Source organism: Lynx canadensis, chromosome C1 (assembly GCF_007474595.2).
Source record: "Lynx canadensis isolate LIC74 chromosome C1, mLynCan4.pri.v2, whole genome shotgun sequence".
Taxonomy (NCBI): domain Eukaryota; kingdom Metazoa; phylum Chordata; class Mammalia; order Carnivora; family Felidae; genus Lynx; species Lynx canadensis.
In genome coordinates, this window is record NC_044310.1 from 211,529,073 (window position 1) to 211,552,194 (window position 23,122).

Below are 23,122 nucleotides of genomic sequence, written 5' to 3' on the forward strand. Positions count from 1 at the left end.
GCTGAGCACAGAACTTGCTTGAGATTCTCTCGCTCGCTCGCTCTCTCCTCCCTCCCCTTCTCTCCTTCTGCCCCATTCCCTGGCTTGTGTGTATACTCTCTCTCTCACTCTCAAAAACAAAATGAAAAAAACCCTGAAATAATGCTGTATGGTGACAGATACTAACTACGCTTATGGTGAACACCGCATAACATACAGAACTGTCGAATCAGCATGCCATCCACTTGATACTAGGATCATGCCATCTGTCGACTATACTTAAATAATGAAAATCTTTTCAGGAGGGAAAAATACAACGATCACGTTGACAATGAATTCACGTTTTTGCTTATTGTTTTTATTCATGAATATTAGCTACGTACTATATCCTCCTCATATATACTAGCATTGTTTCCAACTCTAAGGATTCGGTTTCTTTCCAAACTAATTGTCCAATTTCACACGCCCTTACACGCTCTCACTCACAGACTCCAAGCCATCTACCCTTTTATGGTCCTCCATCCGTCAAGTCCTTTAAATCATAGACGTGCAATACACACGTCTGTGTCTCTACATGTGCAAATGTACGTATGGATGTGCGTCCATGGATGTGCAGACACACGCACAGGCATCTGTGGGCGCAGGTGCAACTGTGTGTCGACACGTAAGTACATACACGTACCTCTGTATTTACGTGTGATGGATGGACTGATGCAGGCATATGCATCTCTGTGTCTCGACAACATATCCTATAAAATAAAATCAGAGGCACAAAACCCAAAACAAGCCTAAACCAAGTGTTCCAGAAGGCTGTAATAGTCTTGGGAGAAATGTGTCTGATCAAACTTTCTGTGACACTGGATCTGTGACTCCAGAGCCATACCTGCACATTCAATTGCAGGAGACTCTCACCCACCACCTCTGCTTGATTTTTTTTTTTTTTTTTTGAGGGGTTGTTTTCCAGTTTGAGCTGGGTTTCCACACTTCCAAAATAACCCCCCTCTGATTACTTCCCAGGAATTCAAAATGTACTTAACTTATTCATTTGATCAACGTTTATTCAATGCCTGCATCCCCCAGGCCCTGTGGCAAGTGCTGGTGATACCACGGTGAGCAGGCCACACTCAGTCCCCTGCCCTCACCACGCTTGCGTTCTGCAACTCCGATGTCTGTCACTTTTGACGCTGCCTCTTCCCTTGCTCCCAAGACATACAATCATGTCTAGAGAATCCAACTTCACAATGTCCCTGGGAGGCACTGACCTGCCGTCTGCTGCCACTCCCCCACCCCCACCCCCGATGTTGGCTCTTCCTGCTCACCGCCAAAATCTACTCCACGGCGCTCACCATACTGTACCAGCACCACTGCCCCCACCTACCCGTGCTCTCTCCTTCACCGGAGCCTCTCACTCCTACCTCCTATCCTCTTCTGAATCTTCCACGGCCCACTTCTTGATTGAGATCCACTGCTCCAGCCTAACTGATCCCCACCCCCCAACATTGTGATCCATACCAGTCCTCCTACCCTGAATGTCTTTCCCCCCTTATACCCACTCCTCGGTTCAAGGCCAAGCTCAAAATGTACAAGTCCAAAGCCTGAACTCTCTGCTGGGTGGTTATTCTTTCCTTGTGAGTTCATGTAGCCCTTAAAATTCATCCGATATTTAATACACACCCTTTTATCTTCTCATTTATCTCTTCATGTGCTCCTTATCATCTCAAAAGCATTAGTATCTAACAAGAGCAGCAATTACTTATTATATGAGTATCTATACTCTTCCTCTCACTTTCACTTCTCAGGGGAAAGGGCTTGCGTGCTGGGTCAGTTCCCAGGAAAATTCTTGGTAGTGGAGAACCCCAAGAAGGGACAAGACAGAAGAACTAAAAGCAAACAAACAAACCCAAGACACTACACTGATACGTGGAAGAAAGAGCCAGACGTGCAAAAAGAAAACAGCAAGAAAAGCCTCAAAGGCTAGATGTTGGACTGAGATTTGGGGGAGCAGGCCATGAGAGTGGGGGAGAGAATTTCACAAGGCCAGTGCCAAACACATGGAGACGGTTAAGAGAGTAATGAGGAGAGAAGATCAGTAAGATTTCTGCTGCATGGGAAGAATGCATTCTTCCCACTGCTGTTCATGTGCTCTCAAAAAGATGAATAAAGATTCCAAGTGTTTTCATCCATTATTGGCTACTGGACTGGGTTTATTTGATGTGACTGGATGAACAAGACTGAACCATGGGACAGTAAGAGTTACCTGGGTTACGTGAGTATGTCCTGTCTGCCTGGAGCCTAAAAAATCTCTCAAATACAGGAACTGGAACCTTCTATTTCTTTGCATCCCCAGTACTGAGCACAGTGTCCTACATGTGGTAATTAATCAACAAACATTCACTGATGGTAAACAGAGAGGTGGATGGATGAGGAGAGGATACAGATCCTGTTTCTTCGACACGGTAGTGTTCCAGAGGCTGCTATCACTACTGATGTAGCCAAACAGTATTTCTCAGTGTATTTACTTAATGAGATTTCCCATTTGTCTACCAGGCAAATACAGCTTTTGTAGGTCAAACTCACAATTATGGCATTAAAACAGGACAACCATGAGCACATTGCTTGTTAGGGATGTAGGTGAATACCAAAAATAACTTGGCATTCAAAACCCAAATGTCAGAGAGAGCATTAGAGAAAAGAAAGCAAAAGAGTCTTGTTGAAATGAAATCCTAATTATTTATATTCCTCACCCAAAAGCTAGGCAATTTTTTCCTGCTGACATGCCCTATTTTGGTCCATTTACTTGCTGCTCTGAGTTTTTGACCTGAGAGCTTTGTGAAAAACAATTATGACTACCATGATCTTGTGTCAAAGTCAAGTGATCATCTCTAAAGCAGCCCTCATGGTTTTCAAAATATTTGTCTTTTCTGGAAAATGCTTTGCCCCATTCTCACAGAATAATTTTGACCTCATAAAAAGTCTACCATAGATGGACCTTAAATATCTACCTTCAGGATATGGAAATGGGAAAGCAAAAGAATCTAAGAGGAGGAGATAGAAATGGAATTGGGGTTGTAGCCTTCTGGAATATGAATGTTCTTTGTATAGCATTAAGCAGGAGAAATGTCACTAGAATCTGACTGTGTGGTAAGGAACATGGCCCATCTCCCCTCCCCCACCATTTTATGTCTACTTGGATGTGCAAATGCAATAATACAATGAAACCATTCTGTTTACTATGACTCCGACGTGTAACCACTTTATATATGTTCTGCTTAAAGAGATGGGTACTGTCCTTTCTCTGGAAACTGTTACCACTTTTCTACCTTGCAGAGATCCCTGAACATTTCAGATGGCTAAGGAAGTTGCTAAGAGGTGTATGTAAATGTGAAGTTGAATCGAATTAACAGCCACTAGCCACAAGTGGGTGGAAAGGGGACACCATGCTCCTTCAAAGATAAACTAGCTGACCTGAGTGAATACTGGAAGAAACTTAAGGACAGTTTGATAATGCATATCAGAGTTGTTAAAATATATAAACCCTTTGATCCAGCAAATTCTGTACCTGGAAATTTAACCCAAATATATCATCAGAAAGGATCCAAAGACAAGGTTATACCAGTGCTTGAAATTCTACATAAAAAGGCAAAAGATATGAAGGAGCCAACTGTTTAACAGCAGCATACTGATTAAATAAATTACAGTACATTGATTTGGTGGAACACTATACAGCCATGAAGAAGACCTATTCACACAAAAGAATGTCAGTGACACATGAAGTGAAATGGGCAAATAATCAAACAGCATATGAATGTGTTCCTCTTACCAAAAAATAGTGTGAATGTTATTTATGTTTAGATTATCTATTGTCATAGAGCCTTCAAGTTTTTCAAAAGGGAGTATATTATCTTTTGGTGGGAGAAAACCGTAGTTCCAGGGTTTAGCCCTAAGAATCAATCTCTCTCTCCCTCCCTCTTTCTTCCACTCTTTCCCATACTCCCTCTCTCCCCCTTAGGAAGAAGAAAAAGAGGTAAAATAGAGGGGCAGAAATTGGCTGTAAACAGCGATTAATTAAATTACTTTCTAACTTGAAATCTGCGCTGACAGAAGCTAAGAAAAACTTGGACAGTAAATTGGTAAAGCCCTGAGAAGGTGTGTCCCTAAGTTAAAAGGGAAAAAAAAAAAAACCAGTTCGAATTCTATGCATAAGATTTGGGTTAAAACTATTATCAGTTAAGTAATAAGGTATTTATTTTCAGAGCTAACAAGAAATTCTTTAAAACATAAAGATAATTTTCCTTACTAATTAAGTTCTCCCAAGCAATCCACTAATAAAATGTGCTACTTTTATTTTTTAAAATAAAAGGCTGAGGGAGAGGGAGAGACAATGTGGCCGAAGGGGGAGGGAGAAAGGGAGAATTTAGGGTTACGAAGACATTACCTTGAGTTTGCCTCTCGAAACCAGGCGAACAGTTCCACCTGATGCATCAGGCCCACATAATAGGAGAATCACCAGCAGACTCTTTGTTCCCTTAAATTCTGAAACTGGTGCTTGAAATCTACAGAAGCAGCTTTGTAATGGACAGTCGTGCTCGGAGGCACGGATCTGATTCGTAGTACTCTATCACATGGCTGTCCTTTACTTCCTGATTAGTTCCTAGGATTCGCACAAATTACGGTGTGTGAAAGCACGACCTGAAGAGCTTGTAAAGGAATCTGATGTTTAGCAGCCTGGTCTGTGGGTCGACCGGCAATCTGCTTTCCACAGAGCCTAATTCCAGACTGTCCCGGGGGGTAAGAGAAACATCTCATGCCACCATAGCCAGGACAACCAACACTCTGTGGGGCCCCGGGGAACCTTAGACTGTCAACTCTAGGGACCACACACGTCCATAATGGAATGTGGTTTTGTTTACAATGCTTAGTTTATCACCACGATCAATAGGTACCAATAAATACATGATGTTGATCATGACAGTATTTAGGAAAATAAGAACAAGGCATTGACGTGCAAGGACAACTAATAAAAAAAATTCTAATATTCAATACCAATAATAAAAAGATCAAAAAAGAATAATCGTGATTGCTGATAATCCAGAAATGTGGTTTCAATCTAGGTAAAATTTAATTTAATAGAAATCTTCCCATCAGGCAAATGGGAGCTATAAGAATTTTATCCAAATTATGCTGTTCAGGGCAGCCTTACCCATCCCCTACTTGTGTTCCAACTATTGCTTTTTATTTGAACACTTTCAAGTTTCTTTTCTTTCTTTTACAGGGAGTTCAATAGACCATATTCAACTGTGGTTTTAAGGTGACCATGAAAAGGTGAGATATTTGCATTTTCTTTGTTAAATCTTACGGTTTTAGCAAAAGAAGATGTTAATGATTCTATAGCTGGTATCCTTTCCCAATTTTCTTTGACTACTTTACCCCCAGGCCCCCAGAGCACGACACCTTAAAGGACAAAATATAAAATGTAGTATTCCCAAAAGAATGATGGAAAGAAGAAAGAATGATGGAAATGAAGAAGTTTCTTTTTTCTTTCTTTCTTTCTTTCTTTCTTTCTCTCTCTCTCTCTCTCTCTCTCTCTCTCTCTCTCTTTCTCTCTTGTATTTGATGCTCTAAAATACTTTTAATGTAATAAAGGGGGGAAACTCTAAATGCCCTGGACACAGGGTTATAAAAATCTACAAAGAATTCTTAAGATTGACATTTGCAACTAGAAATTTTCTTCCCCTGGCATTTACTGAGCAGAGTAACTGTTATGTGCGAACAAAATTTAATCACTCAGGTGGCCACCATATAGCCATCATGATACAAGGAGCCGTGATATGGTCCATTCTCTCTAGAAATTTACAGTCTAATCAAAAGATATAAAATCCACATACATAAAAAAGAGGATAGAGAGCATTCAGAGGCTACGTTGTGTGATGTTCGCTGATACTACGATTACCAGAGGAAAAAGTGAGACTTAGCTGGTAAAGCAAAACTTTTATGAGTTTAAAAGAAGCAGAAGGAGACAGAGCTGGGGGAAAAAATGATGCCAGAGATAAGAACAAACGGAAATGTGCAGGGTTGGGTGAGGTGAACATCAGCGAAGGGTAACCAGCCATTTAAACCACAGGGGAAACACAGCCCCACTCTGGGCTGGCATCAGTACGTAAGAGCTGAGCAGAACTTCTGGGAATTTCATGAAGACAGAGTCCCTACCACAGAGACGAGACCTACCATGGGAGAGTAGTCAGACAGGGTGATAGTCGTGAAGCGGGGGGGACTCGGGACAGTGGGATCTTATGCTTGCAAGAAATCAGATTTCACTCCAAAGGCTAGAGGAGGCTCAGTACCTGTGGGCTTAGACAGGAAAGTTCCAGCTCACCGTATAGCCAAGGGGCCCGAGATCTCAGAAACCCAGATTTGGATGGCAAGCTGTGTACTCGATCCACCTCCACTAGTAGGAGCTAATAAAATATTGCTTGTTTGAGAATGACCTGCAGAAGGTCTAAAGAAAGGAAGCCCAAAGGTTTCATGCAACTGAGCAAGGTCTCACAATGCCAGAATGCGGGCGTAATTTTAGAAACTAGTCCTATAGCAACCTGCACACGGGAATGAGTTACAGCATTTCCAAAAATCAACCCTACTTTACTGGGTCAGAGCTAGGATGCAAATATCCTAATGGTCCTAAAACACTTCATAATCATGAAGGTATTATCAAGGTATAGTAAAAGAATATATTAAAATTTTAAGTGCCCCAACCTCTATCTTATTTCTTTATACCCGAACTTATTCCATAAGACCTGAGGAGCTCACAGAAAATGTATGCCATTAAATAGTGAAATACAAATTAAAATGGACATCGGAGCCAGGAAAAATATAACTTTAAAGAGTGTGTGGAGGAGAGATAAGCAGGCCATAAAATCTTCACCATTGCAAGAATTACCAATTTGGTTCCGCGTCTCCCAGTGACCTTTTCCAACAAGTAAGAGGAAAACGTATGCTAAGCACCTTTTACTCCGCATGGGAATCCTTCCTTCTAACAAGTCCTGGTCTATACCTGCCCTTTTTCCCTTCCCACCCCTTCCCTGCCACCCTGTGTCTTCCACAGGGAGCCACGGCCAGGGGGGTGGTCACAGGAGGGAGGTCACACAGAGCAGGAAACCAGCCAGTAACAAGATGGAGAAGCATGGCAGGTGGGGAGGGGGAGTCTCTGGCCTATTTATCTCCTGAGAGAGAAACAAAAGAACTCATCAAGAAACGGCTGAAATAAAGTAAGACCTCTATCCAGAGACCTGATGTTGAAATTGCTAAGATAGGCACACACACACACACAAAAATTATAATAATATTGGCCGCTATGCATGGATGGCTTCGGGAAGCTCTCCAGCCAAACTATGAAGTTAAGAAATCTCCTGTCCCTACTTTTCTTTTGAACTCTTCCCCTGTGAATACTGCCCACCACCCTTTACTCCAACTGGTGTGTCCTATGGTGTCTCCTGTCTTTTCAGAGCACATTCCTCCAAACTGTTCTCTTCACCAAACTCACAGGATAAAGCATCCCAACTCTAGCTAAATTGCTTTGGAAACATATTTTAAAGGTCAACGTTCACAGGAATAGTTTACCCAAAGGGAGGAAAGAGAGAGAGTTCAGGAATAAGAAAATAGAGCTTTCGTGAAGGATTCCAAAGGACTACCTGGAAATCCATTGTCAAAGACTAGAGGGTCGGTCCCTCCTTTGCCTGTTGAAGATAAACAGAGAGCCCAAGAAATAAAATTCACACCTGGAGCTCTTCACTTTATAGAAATTTGTTCACACCCAACACAAGAGGCAGTTGGAGGAATGGACGGGATCTGCCATTGCATGCTTGCTGAAATTAAATTCTATTTCCAGTTGTGATGGCCATTCATCAACTTCTAGCGCTATCGTTAAATTATCTGAATGACACAGACTCCTGTGCCATCAAAATGCCATACACTTGCACTTCGTACGTCCAAGGAGAGCACTTTGCCTGCCCTACCTCCCCTGGCAGGTAGCTGCTCCTTCCTCTGAACCCTGTGCCATTTTGCACGTCCCTTGTCCACAGCACCCGTCTCTGCCTTTGTTGCCCCATTCGCTCAGAGACCCCACCTACAGCATGTTTGCATTTCCAGGCTGGCACAGTGCTTGGGAAATGAGAGGCATGCACGGTGTACTTTCTAAAGTAACACAGAATTGAGTTATTTCCCACAGCCCTGCTGCCCTAAATAAACGTTGGTTAAGTTCCTTGATATGGAGACACAGGAAGCAGGTAAGTCTGTCAAAAGAAACATCGCTAAACGGACAGAGAATGTTGAAAAGCACATGTATCCTCAAAGGATCACACACATAGCTTAAAGTGAGCACCTCTAAAATGTTTGCACTCAGATATCTTTGAGAATCCAATGAACTTTTAGCCCTGTCTTAGAGGGATGCACAAGCACATAAAAATCTGCAGCGCATTTTCAGGAGATTCATGGGTTTCTCAAAAAGTAACCTTTGACTCCCATGGCTGCCACAGAACCATGGTCCAACTGAGCCCAGATTAAGAACTTCTGCCTAAGAATAAAGTATCAGTTGCTTGTATACTTAAAATTCTGTCATTAACAAAAAAAAAAGTCAGGGTGCCTGGGTGGCTCAGTCGGTTAAGCATCCAACTCTTGATTTTGGCTCAGGTCATGATCTTCCAGTCATGAGATCAAGCCCTGCGTTGGGCTCTGTGCTGGGGATGCAGCCTGCTTGGGATTCTCTCTTCTCCCTCTCTCTGTCCCACCCCCACTTTTGCATGCTCTCTCTCCCCAAAAAATAAAAATTTAAAGCATTTAAAAAACATTTTTTAAGTCGGTATAAACTGCCATCCTACAAAAGATTGTATCTCCAAGAAAACGTCATGATGCCAATAAGGATCAATCATCAGTTAAGACCATAAAGATGTAAACCCTGAGGCTGCGAAGGGCTGTTGCACCAGTGGAGTCTGACCAAAGGAAAAGTCTCAACTTTGACTGTACCTGCTCAAGTACCGTGTTACTCCCCCTTATTTGTCAAGAGAAGAAACTAAAGAGAACACATTGCTCTAGAAATCATTTTGCAGGACAAGAATCTTTTTAAGCTGAAAATTTAGAATCAAGGAAACCTAAAGTGCATTATAGCTCCCTCCCAGGGGGCACAGGCAGAATGGGAAAATTTCTCATCTAGTTAGAACATCAGCTACAAAGACCTGGAAGTCATTATCTCTAGGGTTCTGTGGCTACTTTCGCAGCTGTAATCCTGACGAAGCGAGCCCAACTCCTACAAGGACATTGCTACGGGCTACGGCTTGCACTACTCATTTCTTTATGAAGGTGAAGTGGATCTCAAGTCCTAAGGGCGGCTTTTTAGTAGGTCACGAACAAAATACCACTGGTGTGGATTAAACAAAAAAATGCACTCATTTTTATGAAATAAATTAGATGTCAGAAATGTACTACACATTGTTCAGAATGATATAAATATGGTAAAAGGTTATAGAGAAAAACAGCGGGTTACAGGCAGGAGAAGAGAATGAGGGAAGTCAGAGAGGCAAATACGAGTAGTGAGACCACTGTCAAGATGATCCCATGATCTCACAGTTTGTGAGTTCGAACCCTGCGTCAGGCTCTGCACTGACAGCTTGGAGCCTGGAGCCTACTTCAGATTCTGTGTCTCCCTCTCTCTCTGCCCCTCTTCTGCTCATTCATTCTCTCTCTCTCTCTCTCTCTCTCTCTCTCTCTCTCTCAAATAAATAAACATTAAAAAAGAAGAAGAAAGAATGAGAAGAGAATGAGATGGATCAAAATGAAAATAATTTCAAAAAAGGGGAAAGAAAGAAAAATGCCAGATTGAGGTTAACAACAGATCTGGATTATAAAAGAGAAAAGTGTGAAGGAAAAAGTAGGGGTTTCTCTGAACAGGCAGGTAAACAGAAATACAGGTAAAGCAGACATGCCTCACCACCTGGGTTTTCTGATCAAAATAAGAACTAACTGTGAGAATATTCCAGGGTTGCCTGTATGTTTATAAGAATTCATAAGTAGAGTTTCAGAGGATTTCAGAATCCAGGTAGAGTAGAATTTTGGGTTGGCCATTTTCCTCCTACACCACTCCAAATAAGGAGAGTTTAAATGAGTTCTCAAAGAAGAACAGATCTGGGGGGTCTGAGGCATGGACAAGATGAGGCAGGGGGAGGTCCAGGTGGGGATGGGACAGGCAATGGATGGACAGAGACCACGGAGAAGTACTGGGAGATAAGCCTAAGGGCAGGTGACCAGAGAAAGAAAAATCTAGAAAAGGAGTCCAATGGGGCTTCTACCCTGCGGAAATGGCAACAACCTCTAACCGCTTTCTCACACGAAGCCCACACACCAGACAGCTGGCTGGGCCCTCATCCCTGAGAGTGTCTACCCCAGCAATGTGTCCAAGCAACCCCAAGTGAAAAAACAAAAACAGTACCTAACACAAGACCAACAACTGCTTATCATGGAAACACAACTGGAACCATGAATCCCTTACTATCTGGGGCCATGAACCAGGGAGCGGATGAATCACTCAGTAAGCTCCTGAGCACCAGGGCTGCTCGCCACGGAGCAGACGATGCAACACAAAAGTCAAGTTAGTGACTGACCTCAAAACAGTGCCTAAAGCAAATAACATAGTTGAAAGAAGCACATTTAGGAAAAGCAAAGAGATGATTAAGGAGCGGGCAGAAGCATTGAAACTGGGTGACAACATGGAGGGAAAGGTGATGCACTGAGGCACAGAAGGAAGAGCTACATGTTTTGTGAAATGTTTTATCATCTTTTTCTTTCGATCAAAGAGTATAAATATTCATAAGGCAATGTCAAGGAAAGGAATCTGTTTTAAAAATTCAGTGGCGGGGGTGGGGGTTGCCTGAGTGGCTCAGTCTGGCTTCAGCTCAAGGTCATGATCTCACAGTACGTGAGTTTGAGCCCCGAATCGGGCTCTGTGCAGACAGCTCAGAGCCTGAAGCCTGCTTCTGATTCTGTGTCTCCCTCTCTCTCTGCCCCTCCCCTGCTTGTGCACTCTCTCTCTCTCAAAAATAAACATCAAAAAAAATTTCTTTTAATTCAATGGAGTGTCACTGAAATAGGTCAAATATAAGTACATCATCATCTGGACCATGTAGAACATTAACAGGGTCTTGGCAATAAACTTTTAAAAAGGATATTTGTGTAAAGCCAGTGACGATGACCAAGTTTGTCTCCCAAAAACACATAGGGACTCTACTACTCTGTTGCACAGAGCAACAGGGGCACCTGGGTGGCCCAGCTGGTTAAGCATCTGACTCCTGGTTTCGGCTCAGGTCATGATCTCATGATTTGTGAGATCAAGCCCCAGGTCAGGCTCTGTGCTGACAGCATGGAGCCTGCTTGGGATTCTCACTCTCCCTCTCTCTCTCTCTGCCCCTCCCCTGCTCATGTTCTCTCTCTCTCTCTGTCTCTCTCTCTCTCTTCAAAAATAAATATATTAATTAACAAGAAATATTAAAAGACCTTTGGTCATCAATTCTGTAAGTGGACCCAATTGAGAATGAAGGGCAGAGAGGGGACAGTCAATTCCTGCAAGTGCCTCTCTTTCTAGAAAGGAGTGGTAGTGACTAGAACACAGCACCACAACTCTGGAGGTTTACTGGCCCTTTGGTGCAGAAGTTTTCTCCCACCCGCACTGGCATCCCATTTGTTTATCTGTCAATGGAGGCTCTGTACTCTTTAGAATGGTCTTTTGGTTCTTAGCTAAAATGCATTCGTGTCTAGAGAGCCCAGTATTGTAAAAATAAATCATTTTAAGAAGCTGCCTTAGGGGCGCCTGGGTGGCTCAGTCGGTTGAGCGTCCGACTTCGGCTCAGGTCACGATCTCGCGGTCCGTGAGTTCGAGCCCCGCGTCGGGCTCTGGGCTGATGGCTCAGAGCCTGGAGCCTGTTTCCGATTCTGTGTCTCCCTCTCTCTCTGCCCCTCCCCTGTTCATGCTCTGTCTCTCTCTGTCTCAAAAATAAATAAATGTTAAAAAAAAAAATTAAAAAAAAAAAGAAGCTGCCTTAAAAAAATTAAAAAGAACATTAAACACACATCAATGCAGTAAACATAAGACTTCCACGATGATTACAAAAGGTAAATCTTGCTCCTTTAAGATAAAAAGACCTCGTAAAGGAAGGAGCCGGCAATGTGTGGCAGCCTGTGGTCCATTGGGAGGAAGGCAGCCATTCTTCCTCAGAAAAAGCTTGGGACAAGACTGGCCCCATCCTGAAAGAGAATAACACTAGAAGATTGTGAGCTCCAATACAAAGCCACTCAAAGCACTTAGAATGTGTTCGGGTTATGAAATTTAAAAAGACATCAGACCACAAATTTTCCAAATGGAAAATAGCAGCTTAGGGAAATAAAGCATGTTCCTCAAAATCACCATCACCTCATCTCAAAATCGTCTGTCACCTCAAGTATAATTTTTGAGAAAAAAATTCCTTAGTTATTAATATACCACATTAAATTTTCAAAAATTACTCCTGTAAGGAGCAATACGCTGCCATGCAATTGTTTGTTAGAAAAATGAGCACAAATTCTGTTAGAGTTCATAAAATTCCTTGTATGTTAAGGGTATAAAATTATACTAATGCTAGAAAATCCTTCTTTATTAATCTCCATCCTTAACCCCAGCATCAGTCTCAAGTTATAGTTATGCTACAACTAAACGTAGTATCAAAGGTAAGCTAACATTTCGAATGGATAGTTTCTGGTAACACTAACGACATTTTACAGAGTGATGACAGCACATATGTTTTTGTGAAATGTTAGCTCCACGTCAGAGGACAGCTTAATCCACTAAAAAGAAAAACTTACAAAATCAATACGAAACTATTTACCAAAATACACAAACTATATCCTTTTAGATGAACTGCTACAACAGACGGGGAAGTATGTTTTGGGGAGTGAAATTCAGATTTGACTTGGACAATATTACATCATGCTGTAATCCAACAGCTATCTGAACAAACATCAGTCCGAAATGAAATACCCTACTCTTTTTCCAGTATGTCCGTTCCCCACACCAAGCTCTCCACCCAGTAACATCCCCCAACCACTCCACAGCTGGATTTGCAAAGACTGGGAAACGGCCTTCTTACCAGAGGAGGGTCGATCAAATGAAAAAGTGACAAAAATTATATGGAGCCGAGCATTTCATTTCACCAGTCTGTCTTCATTATGAAACTTGGATCCAATATATACCTTAGAGAATATGTCTTTCATATACTTTTCCATTTCATTTAGCAAAATATTTAGGGTCTCTCAGAACAAGCTGGAGAAAGTACCTAGAATCATCCCTAACATTTGTAACTTACACTTTCACACCCATTATCCCACTGAACCCTTACAACACCCCTGAGAGACGCTGTCACTGCCCCTCTCCAGGTGAGGACTGTTAGCATATATGATCAGACAGGGAGCGGCATAAACAGCAGGATGCAAGGGGCTGCTTGGGCGCATAGGACTGGGATGGGTGGAGTCTGAACTTGAGCTCCCGTCTGAGTAGAGGCGGCAGGATGCAAGGAGCTCTGATAAAGCAGCTGACGATGTCCGCCTGCAGAGGGGCTGGGGTTACAAGCTCCAACCCCAAAGATACTCTGCGCTGGGTGAGGGGTAAAGGCAACACAGGGTACAGTCAGAATGCCTACCAGGGGAAGGGTCCTCTGGAAACTGCCCAGATGTCGCCCTTGGGAGGGGCAGGAGGCAGTGAGTGGGGGTCACACTTCACGAGGGCCATTTCTACTCTAAGGCAGAGAGGAACTTGAAAATTGGGCTAATCGGGCATGTGGTCGTTTCGGGCAGGTGAAATTGCAGACTGACACTATTCGAGAAAGTGAAAAGTCAAAAGTGACCCAGAGGGAAGGGTGGGTGAAGAAGAGGAGCCCGGGGGGAAGATGTAGTCCTCAAGTCACTTGTGAGTCAGAGGCTCAGATGTAGCCAATCGCTTCCGAGGTGCTGTGCCCCGGGCCCTAGGTCAGGTGTAAATCAAGGGAGAACAGGGTTTTTTCTGAGACACCAACATTCGGTGCCTGAAGTTGCCCACAATTCCTGCCCACTGTACCCTGTCCAGCATCTTGCAGACTGGAGTCCAAAAGAAAGCAGATTCAGAACATTATGCGCCAAAGATCACACATCTATGACGCTCTGTCCGGGGCTGGGATACGTACAGTCTCAGGATTCCAGAGCCCACGCTTTTTCCATATCGAGCCACACAGGAGATGCTATCTTATAAATCAATTTGGATGTTTAAGCAAAACCTCCTCGAAAATGGAGGACATTTTGTTGATGGCCAGAACTCAGATTACCTGAGCAAAACGCCCTAATGCACTGTCTCTAAACACCAAACCAAGGTCGGGTGGAATCAGATGTGTTGACGGGCAGACTTCTATAACTCACCGATGAAGTGATTGTGCCCTAAAGCGAGCATCTCTTCCAAGAGGACCAGACCCCCAGGCGCCTGGAGAAGAGTCACACTCCGTCCGTCTATGAGGGAGCACTGCTGAAATCCCGTGGCAGTGACCTTCCACAGCAGAATCAGCGAGGCCGCAGCGTCTTGCCGAATTCTGAAAACGGGGGTGAAGTAAACCAAAAGTCCCTTTCAGAAAAATTCATCTTAGAACCAGTCCGTCCAAGTCGAAAATAAAAATAAAATGACACACATGTACATCCACAAAGGTCTCAGGAAATCATTACAAAGGTCTCCCACTTGTTTCAAAATATACCACAGAAAACACCAATAGATAACTCACATTCGAATAACGATTTTCATCGCGAATAAAAGGGTTAGGGCGCCTGAGTGGTTCGGTCGGCTGAGCGTCTGACTTCAGCTCAGGTCATGAACTCACAGTTTGTGGGTTCGAGCCCCACGTCAGGCTCTGTGCTGATGGCTCAGAGCCTGGAGCCTGCTTCGGATTCTGTGTCTCCCTCTCCCTCTGCCCCTCCGCACCTCCTCTCAAAAATAAGTAAACATTAAAAAAAAAAAAAGAATAAAAGAGTACACTGAGTTCTTCTAGAGACAAATCCTTCCACATCCACACAATATGAGTCCTGCTTGAATTTACTACAAATGTGTCCTGCATCCCCAGATGGCCACCTGAGTTGTGCTGCCAACGTAAGCAAAAGTGTGTCACCTCCCATGCTCCAGGCCTCTCCTGGCTTCTTATTTTCAGGGTAAAGTCCCAAGAATGAGACGCTAGGAAGCAAATCAGCCTCAGCCTCAGTTCCCCTTTCAGCCTCAAATCCTGCAGCCCAGCGTTCCAGTGACACGAACCCACTGTCCCTCCCCAACCAGGTTCCCTCCCAGCTCCCAAGCTCTGCCTCCTCGCATGCCTGGTTAAGTGACATTCCGCAAGGCTTATTAGCCCACGGGTCATCTCTTCTCTGAGACCTGCCCTGACCACCTTCCCACCGCCCGGAAGCTGTCCCTAGCTTCCTCTGTGCTCCTAGAAAACCAGGTCTCCACCTTCGGGAGATCGGTGTACTAAGCGCTGAGCTCCTGGCTTACGGCTGGGTGTTCAGTCGGGGTTTCGTAAAAGGTTGAATTCGTGAATAAATGTAAGTACACGGGGGCTAGCCACTCTTGCAGGTGGATTCAGGGCACGCAGAGATGACTCAGCCCGGGCCAACCTGCTATTTTCGCCCTGTCCTGAAGCCCAGAAGGGGCCTGGAGAATTTCAAGCTGATCGGGGGGCAGGTAGGGTATTTAAAGGGATAGAGGATCAGAACTATTTGGAAAGGCTTAGGAGAGAAAGATAATGGGACCCAGAAAAGAAAGCACTCTGAGGTGGTTTCACACACGGAAAGGAAACTACTCATCCTCCCCAAAGCCAGCTCTGACCAGCACAGATCATCTGTCTTGTGAGCAATGAAACACTTAGGACCGGGGTCCCCCTGCTGGTGGCACTGGAAGCTGCCTCAGATGCCACACCTTTCTCCCCGCGGGGACTTCTTCCCGGTGCGAAGTTCGGGGCCCATTCTGACTCTTCCGCCACCAGACTGAGTTCAAGGCCCCGGGGGGGAGGGGACGCAGGGGCAACGTAACAAAGTCCCCCTTCCAAACATTTCAGGGACCCCGTTGTTTAGAAAGCAGGGTGGGCAGGGGCGCCTGGGTGGCTCAGTCGGTTGAGCGTCTGACTTCGGCTCAGGCCATGATCTCACGGTTCGTGGGTTCGAGCCCTACATCGGGCTTGCTGCTATCACAGTGCAGAGCCTGCTTCAGACCCTCTGTCCCCCTCTCTCTGCTCCTCCCCTGCTCACACTGACTCTCTTTCTCTCTCTCTCAAAAATAAACATTTTAGGGGCGCCTGGGTGGCGCAGTCGGTTAAGCGTCCGACTTCAGCCAGGTCACGATCTCGCGGTCCGTGAGTTCGAGCCCCGCGTCGGGCTCTGGGCTGATGGCTCAGAGCCTGGAGCCTGTTTCCGATTCTGTGTCTCCCTCTCTCTCTGCCCCTCCCCCGTTCATGCTCTGTCTCTCTCTGTCCCAAAAATAAATAAAAAACGTTGAAAAAAAAAATTTTTTTTAATAAATAAATAAATAAATAAACATTTTAAAAAAGAAAGCAAGGTGGGCAAAAACAATTCTGTATGAATAGAAGAGGCCCAAAGTGCCCACGGCCCCCCTACTAGGGAGTTGATACAGAGCACTAGTTAACCAGGGTCACATGTCCCTCGGCCTTCTAAAGTCCCTGAAGACTGGACAGCAAACTCCCATTTGGCTACGTGGGGGCAGGGGGGTTGGCAGGTAATAGCATCAGAGAAGAATGAGTAGTGGGAGACGGGATGGGGTCACTCCAGGGCTGGCTCCACCCCACTCCCTAGTGACACAGAGCACCTGACACACGGCAGGGGCAGACCCCTTGCCTCTTCCCCATCCCTGCCCGCCTCCATGGGCAGTATGTAGTTTGAAAGAGCTTAAGTTTAAAAACAAAACAAGGGGCACCTGGGTGGCTCAGCCGGTTAAGAGTCCTACTTCGGCTCAGGTCACGATCTCACAGTTTGTGAGTTCGAGCCCCACATCAAGCTCTCTGCTGTCAGCACAGACCCCACTTTGGATCCTCTGTCCCCCTCTCTGTCTGCCTCTCCCTCTCTCTCCCTCTCAGAAATAAATTAATTAATTAAAGTAAATAAATAAAAACAAAACAAAACACTTTCTTCTCAGATAAAATTGTAATGTTTGGATTTTAAATTGGGGCAACTGATGCACATGAATTTAACCAACAGCCCATTCAAATCGTAAGACACCAAAGAATTCTGGAAGCAAAAGTCACTTGGGAAGTGAAGGTTTCTTATCTCGCACCTTACTCATCCCAGCCAGTTCCACATCTCCACCCAACAGGATCCCCACTGCAACATTCTTTCCTGAAATAGCTCCTTCTGGATTTTGAGCCACTTAGGCCACATCTACACATGGAACTCTGCTCATGACTCTCACTGGACTGACCAGTTACATGGACAGACACAACCCAGCACAGGGTCACAGTATCGATCTTAATGGTTTGTAACTGCGAGTTTTCTTACTTGACCGACGTGTTCTGTGGCACCTCAAAGGTTACCAGGCGGCCACCGGCAGAGCTGTTAGAACTGGCATTCCCACAGGCAATATCTGGGACCACCTGGGAAAAAAAGGAAGAAACAAGTTATCAGGGTGGGTCATCACACAGGATAATATTACAAAGCAAAATTCCAGAAGCTACCTTTGGGTGACGCTGAGGTGGAGACAGAGAGAAGACAGGTGACACGGTACAGGCTCAAAAGAAAATGAAAGCTTTGCCACTTGGTTTCCTGAAATGCCAAAGCTTTCCTGAGAGCCATCTACCAATTCCCAGATCGCTATGACTGATGAACAGGACGCTGCAGGGGTCCACTCCCCGCTGTCTTCCATTTAGCGAGCAGTCAGTGGCCTCTGCTCTATGCTCAGTCTGGGACTCAGTGCTTGGAGAACCAGAGGACAGGCTTTAAGGACTAGCTTCTGTGCAGCAAGCATTAAGTAGGAGAGCGAGCCTTAAAACGAACAGTAGGCAAGAAGTGCTAAGTCCGGGTGACCCTGCCCTGTGCAGAGGTGGGTCTCAGGAGCATGCCTTAAGGCCAGGGGACTGGGAAGCTGCCTATTTTCTTTTCCCCCTATGGACTACACCTTCGCTGATATGTACGTAAAGGGAGTTCAAGGGGGGGCATAATGGTGTTCGTCAGAAAATACACTGTGAACGCTTGAGCTGCGTCCAATGAGGTGGTTCTGACCAACTTATTCATTTATTCCTCATGCCAAGAGCACTGTCTTCACCCAGTAGAGTCAAAACAAAGGGGTATTAGGGGCATCTGGGTGGCTCAGTCAGTTATGTGTCTGACCCTTAATTTCAGCTCAGGTCATGATCTCCACAGTTCATGGGATCTAGCCCTGCGTGGGGCTCTGTGCTGGCAGCGTGGAGCCTGCTTGGGATTCTCTCTCTCCCTCTCTCTCTCTCTCTCTCTCTCTGACCCTCCCCCGCTTGTGCTCACTCTCTCTCAAAAAAAATAAAGAAACATTAAAGGGGGTGGTATTATATGTGTCCATCATCACTGAATTAACTGAGAACAATACAGAAATTCTCAGCACCTCCACCCACACCCAATGCTGAGAATATATGCCCCAGAAGGCCTGACAGTCAAATGCCAGAAAGTTAAGCCCACCATGGATATTCAAAGATGGAAGCCCGACTCGTTAAATTCGTGTCAACAGACAACTGTTACAACAATTTTAGTCCCTTCAGACTTCAAATAGCGTCACATTTCTGAAGCATCACTATTTCACGAAAGGAGAAACCCAAATATATTCACACCTTCCTCTGGCAACTTTTAACCCGCTTCTTGAAACAGCCTAAGAAATTACAGCATGACAAGAAGACGAGGCGTTTCTTTTTACGTTTACCAACTACAGGACAGGAGGTCTTTAAATAAATAGATTGAAATGGGTGGTTGGGGAGAAATTTTCTTTAAAGGACACTTCCTTGACAAATGCAGAATCAAATCTAGTTCACATTCAAGAAGTGAGTCATTCAGCAAAGAGGAATTAAAACCATAACTTCAAGGCATTTGTTAAAAGTCTGAAATCAGAACACGTCCAGAGTTTTGCTGGGTAGGCTATAAGCACTGTGCTGTGGTCTGAAGATGGCCTTGATAAATTGTGTGGCAATGAAAAAAAAAAATGGGTCACTGGTTACAATTACCCAAGAAAATGAAAGAAGAGATGCTACCTTGTCTCTTTGACAATGATAAGAGAAACTTCTACACACATTCTTTGACTCTAAAACTGCTACACAAAGATCTATGTGTTTTGTCGTTTGAGCTATAAAACCTGCAATAATATACAATCACAGGATGTCCTATAAAATGCAAGATATGGAACGGAATTATACCCTATGGATATCACCTCAAAGTCATGATTTGGATTTGCTCCTCAACTCTCCTAGCTAGCAAATTTAGATTATATGTCAACTTTCAAGGATCTGCTGAAAATTCCTCAAAATGAGACTTCTGATGAGCTTGAAACACAAGCCAAACCCAGACTGGACAAGAGTCAATGAATGGAATTTGTTATTGCCAAAATAAATAAAATTTGGAAATTTCATTCTCAAATGCGGTCTCAACATATTTTAGAAATCACTGATAGCAGCTGTTTTTAAAATGATATTGGCTGCAAGGCACCAGAAGTAGAATCATAATAAATAAACAAGGAGTTAAGCATAATATTGAGGAAAATTAGGTCAACGGTGGAGGGTCCGTGATACGTTCATTTACATGGCCCTTCCTTGGGCTCTCTGCGCCGAATCCAAAACGATCTCACAGAAATATACACGGATATCGTTCCAGAAAATAATTTCATCCTTTTCCTTTTATTGCTTACACTCTTGATGCCCACAAAACAGTCATAATTGAAAAATCCCCTCTGCGTTACCAAAAGGGATCTACACACAAGTGAAGGCGGGAATAACCTCAGACTCCCTGTTTTGTCAAGAGGATAACTTAAAGGTCTTCCGTTGTTACTGCCAATATTGCAACCACTGGCATTATCTTAACCTCACTGGTTTCTTTACATAAAAACATATGCAATCAAACGTTCTCACCTCCACTTGATCCCATTTCATTTCTACAACTTTCTGCCCTGTTTTGGGCTGCCAGGTGGGCAGAGTCACGGTCGCCTGAGAGCGGGGCAGGATGATGTCAGGCTCCTGGGTGGCGGGGACAGGCTGAAGCTGCCTGGGGGCCATGGACTCGGTCCAGCCAGAGGCGGGGAGGCTGGGAAGCGCCTGTTCACAGTTGGGACCTTCATAGCCTTCATTGCAAATGCAGAGGTAGCCATCGCTGCTGCTGCTGCAGTTGCCATGGTGACAAGGGCTGCTGGCACAGGAATCCGCAACAAGCTGAAACAGGACCATAAATGGGTCAATTATTCCCTCGTAAGAAAAGTGGTGCCATCGCTGGGAAATGAGCTCCGTGTCTCAGAGCCGTGGCTCTAGGAAATGCTGTTCCTGCGGAATAAGAGTTCCTAACTACTTGTGCTGTCGTGGGGGAGCCTCCCAAGGTCACCCCGACATTAACCCCTCCACAGGTAACAGGTGACCAGCAAGAACACACCTAGTGAAGAGCTGCCCCAAACCCAAGCTCCGAAATAACGTTGATTTCAGCAACACATTACTTACAGGAATTTTCTAAGGCAAAAGCATTTAAAACTGAGGCTCATTAGGAAGATACCAACTTTAATATTTTTAGCAGCCACGACAACAAATACTAGAGATCGAAACCGGAACCTCCTTTTCCACGTCCTGGATGGACCACTGCAAGGTTTCCTCATGAGAAATGACCGCCCAACTAACTTATCTCCCCTAAAGATGTGCTTACCTATGTCTCCCAATTTCTACTGGAGGAAAACCCCTTTTCAAGTGATGTTATTTAATTAAAAGCTTCCAAAATGATCGGCTTACACGACAATGGTAAGCCCGCCCGAAGAGAGCAGTAAGCAGAACTTTATGAAAGTTTCTACCTCAGTATTTTGGAGGGTGATCACAGAGACATGTGACCTTGCAAGATACGGCAGATACAGTTTCATTTGCGTGACTTTAAACTGTGACAATGTTCCTAAGGAAAGTGTTTATCCTGGTGCCCTTTGCTAACCTGTAAATCACCATGTGTTTCTGCTTGGAGATGCGCTACAAAACAATGCGAAACGGTCATCCCCTTCTCCTGAGACAGCTCAAGGCTTCAGACGTGTTCTCCCCGCTTTTTCAATTATCATTTGCTTCTGTGAACAGAAAATTAGACCTCTATCTGATGTCCCTCTGGCTTCTGAGGGCTAATCATAAAATAGAACTCGGTAAATATCAGACTACAGAGAAACGAGGCCCTCAATTTCTCTTGTGGAAATGAACTCACACATAAACACACGCGGACAGAATTCTGCATGGTAAAACAGCTACTTGCCCTGGTAATTGCGCTTGTCAGACAATTTCCAACAAACTCCTTTAGGAATATTGAGGGATTTTGGATTGAATGAAAATGAGACTCCAAAAATGCCACCACGTTCTCTGCCTATCACTGGGCAATTCCTTCATAGAATCTCAGTTAAAAGGAGATGGGTTGGTAACAGAAGAAAATATTTAAGCTGTAAATAATTTTAAATATTTACAATCCTTATCAACTTAGAGTAAAACCCAGTTTCCTCCCATGTCAGAGATGTCCTCTCTTCCCTCCTCCCTTACACTCTCCCTTCCTCACCTTCTTTATGTCCCTGGACTATGCCAAGATCATTTCCACATGAGGGCCTTTGCACCTGCTGGGCCCTCTGCCGGAATGCTTTTCTCCCAAGCTTTCCATGGCTCACTGCTTCATTTCACAAAGTTCTGTACTCAAACGTCACCTCCTCAGAGAAGGCTTCCCTCACTACAAAATCTGAAATAACCCTTTTTTTCCCTCTCCCAAACATGTGAGCTCTGAGAGTGTAGGGACTTCATCTATCATGTTCATGGCACTATTCCTAGCATGTCAAGGAACACAGAAAACACGGTGAGGCTTCTTTTTTTAAGTGTTCAAAAAATAAAGAGCTCAATTAGTATCTGGAAAGCAAGGCATGATGAGAGACATATGTAAACCGCCCTTTTGGTCACAATATTGTTACCTTGTTTCTGATTTATTTTTAGGAATGCTTCCTGGAATGGGTGTCCCCTCAAGAATCATCTGACAGGAAGGAGAATTTAATTAGCTCTGATAAAGGGGACATATAAGCCATGTTTCTGAAATCAACTTTTGATAATAACATCTGAGGTTGACCTAGTCACAAATTAAGACTTTTAGCAGAAGCCTGAAAGCAGAGAACTACATTTAAATCATTTAAACAAATTGAAGAGATGGTTATAAGAATTAATTCTGGCAGCCTAAACCTCCACTGTGAAGCTTAGGAAAAAAAAAAAAAAAAAAAAAAAAAATCCTAAGGCAAAGACCACCTGTCTGGTGACCTGAGACACCCCCTGGCTTTTGCTCCACTGCGGGCAACAGCCAGACCCCAGAGAGGTACCACCGAGGTACGGCACACGTCAGCAAGTCCTCCCCAGAAAGAATTCAAAGCACAGCCATCCGCCTTGGACATCAGAGGCCGCCACACATCATACCTACTGCTCCCTTTAAGGTGGCCATTTAGAGTTTTCAAAGAACATTGCCATCTAGTATCTCATTTGTGCTCACAACAACCCTGAAATAGGGAGGGAATTTTCTGAACCCATATCACTGTTCAGAAACACAAGGAGAGAGGAGTTGAGTGACCCATCACAGCCACTACAAAAGAACTATTCCAGAACGACATCGCATCTTCCGAGTTCTGTCCACACCACAGCACTGCAACTTTGATGGTTATGATGACACCAAAAAAAACAATCCCTGTGGAGAAGGCAAAAGGTAAGGGTTCTCTTTCTGTAAGCAACAGAAAATAAGTAAGGGTTAAATATAAGCCAATTAAGACCACCATTTCAGGATGCTTCTTTAGAATAAAGGTATAATGATATCACTCAATGAATATTTTCTAAAACTTTTTTAAAGTTTATTTATTTTTGAGAGGCAG

The 23,122-nt window shown here is 44.2% G+C and overlaps 1 protein-coding gene across 1 annotated transcript in view; it reads right to left on the reverse strand.

The window, feature by feature from the left end:
- DNER (delta/notch like EGF repeat containing) overlaps nt 1-23,122 on the reverse strand; it is a 186,979-nt gene that overhangs the window by 158,494 nt on the left and 5,363 nt on the right. Inside the window, exons 4-6 of the mRNA XM_032594126.1 lie at nt 20,139-20,435; nt 17,557-17,651; nt 14,437-14,603 (exon numbers count right to left, since the gene is read on the reverse strand). Of these exons, the coding sequence (XP_032450017.1) occupies nt 14,437-14,603; nt 17,557-17,651; nt 20,139-20,435 (559 nt within the window). The remainder of the gene's footprint in view (nt 1-14,436; nt 14,604-17,556; nt 17,652-20,138; nt 20,436-23,122) is intronic.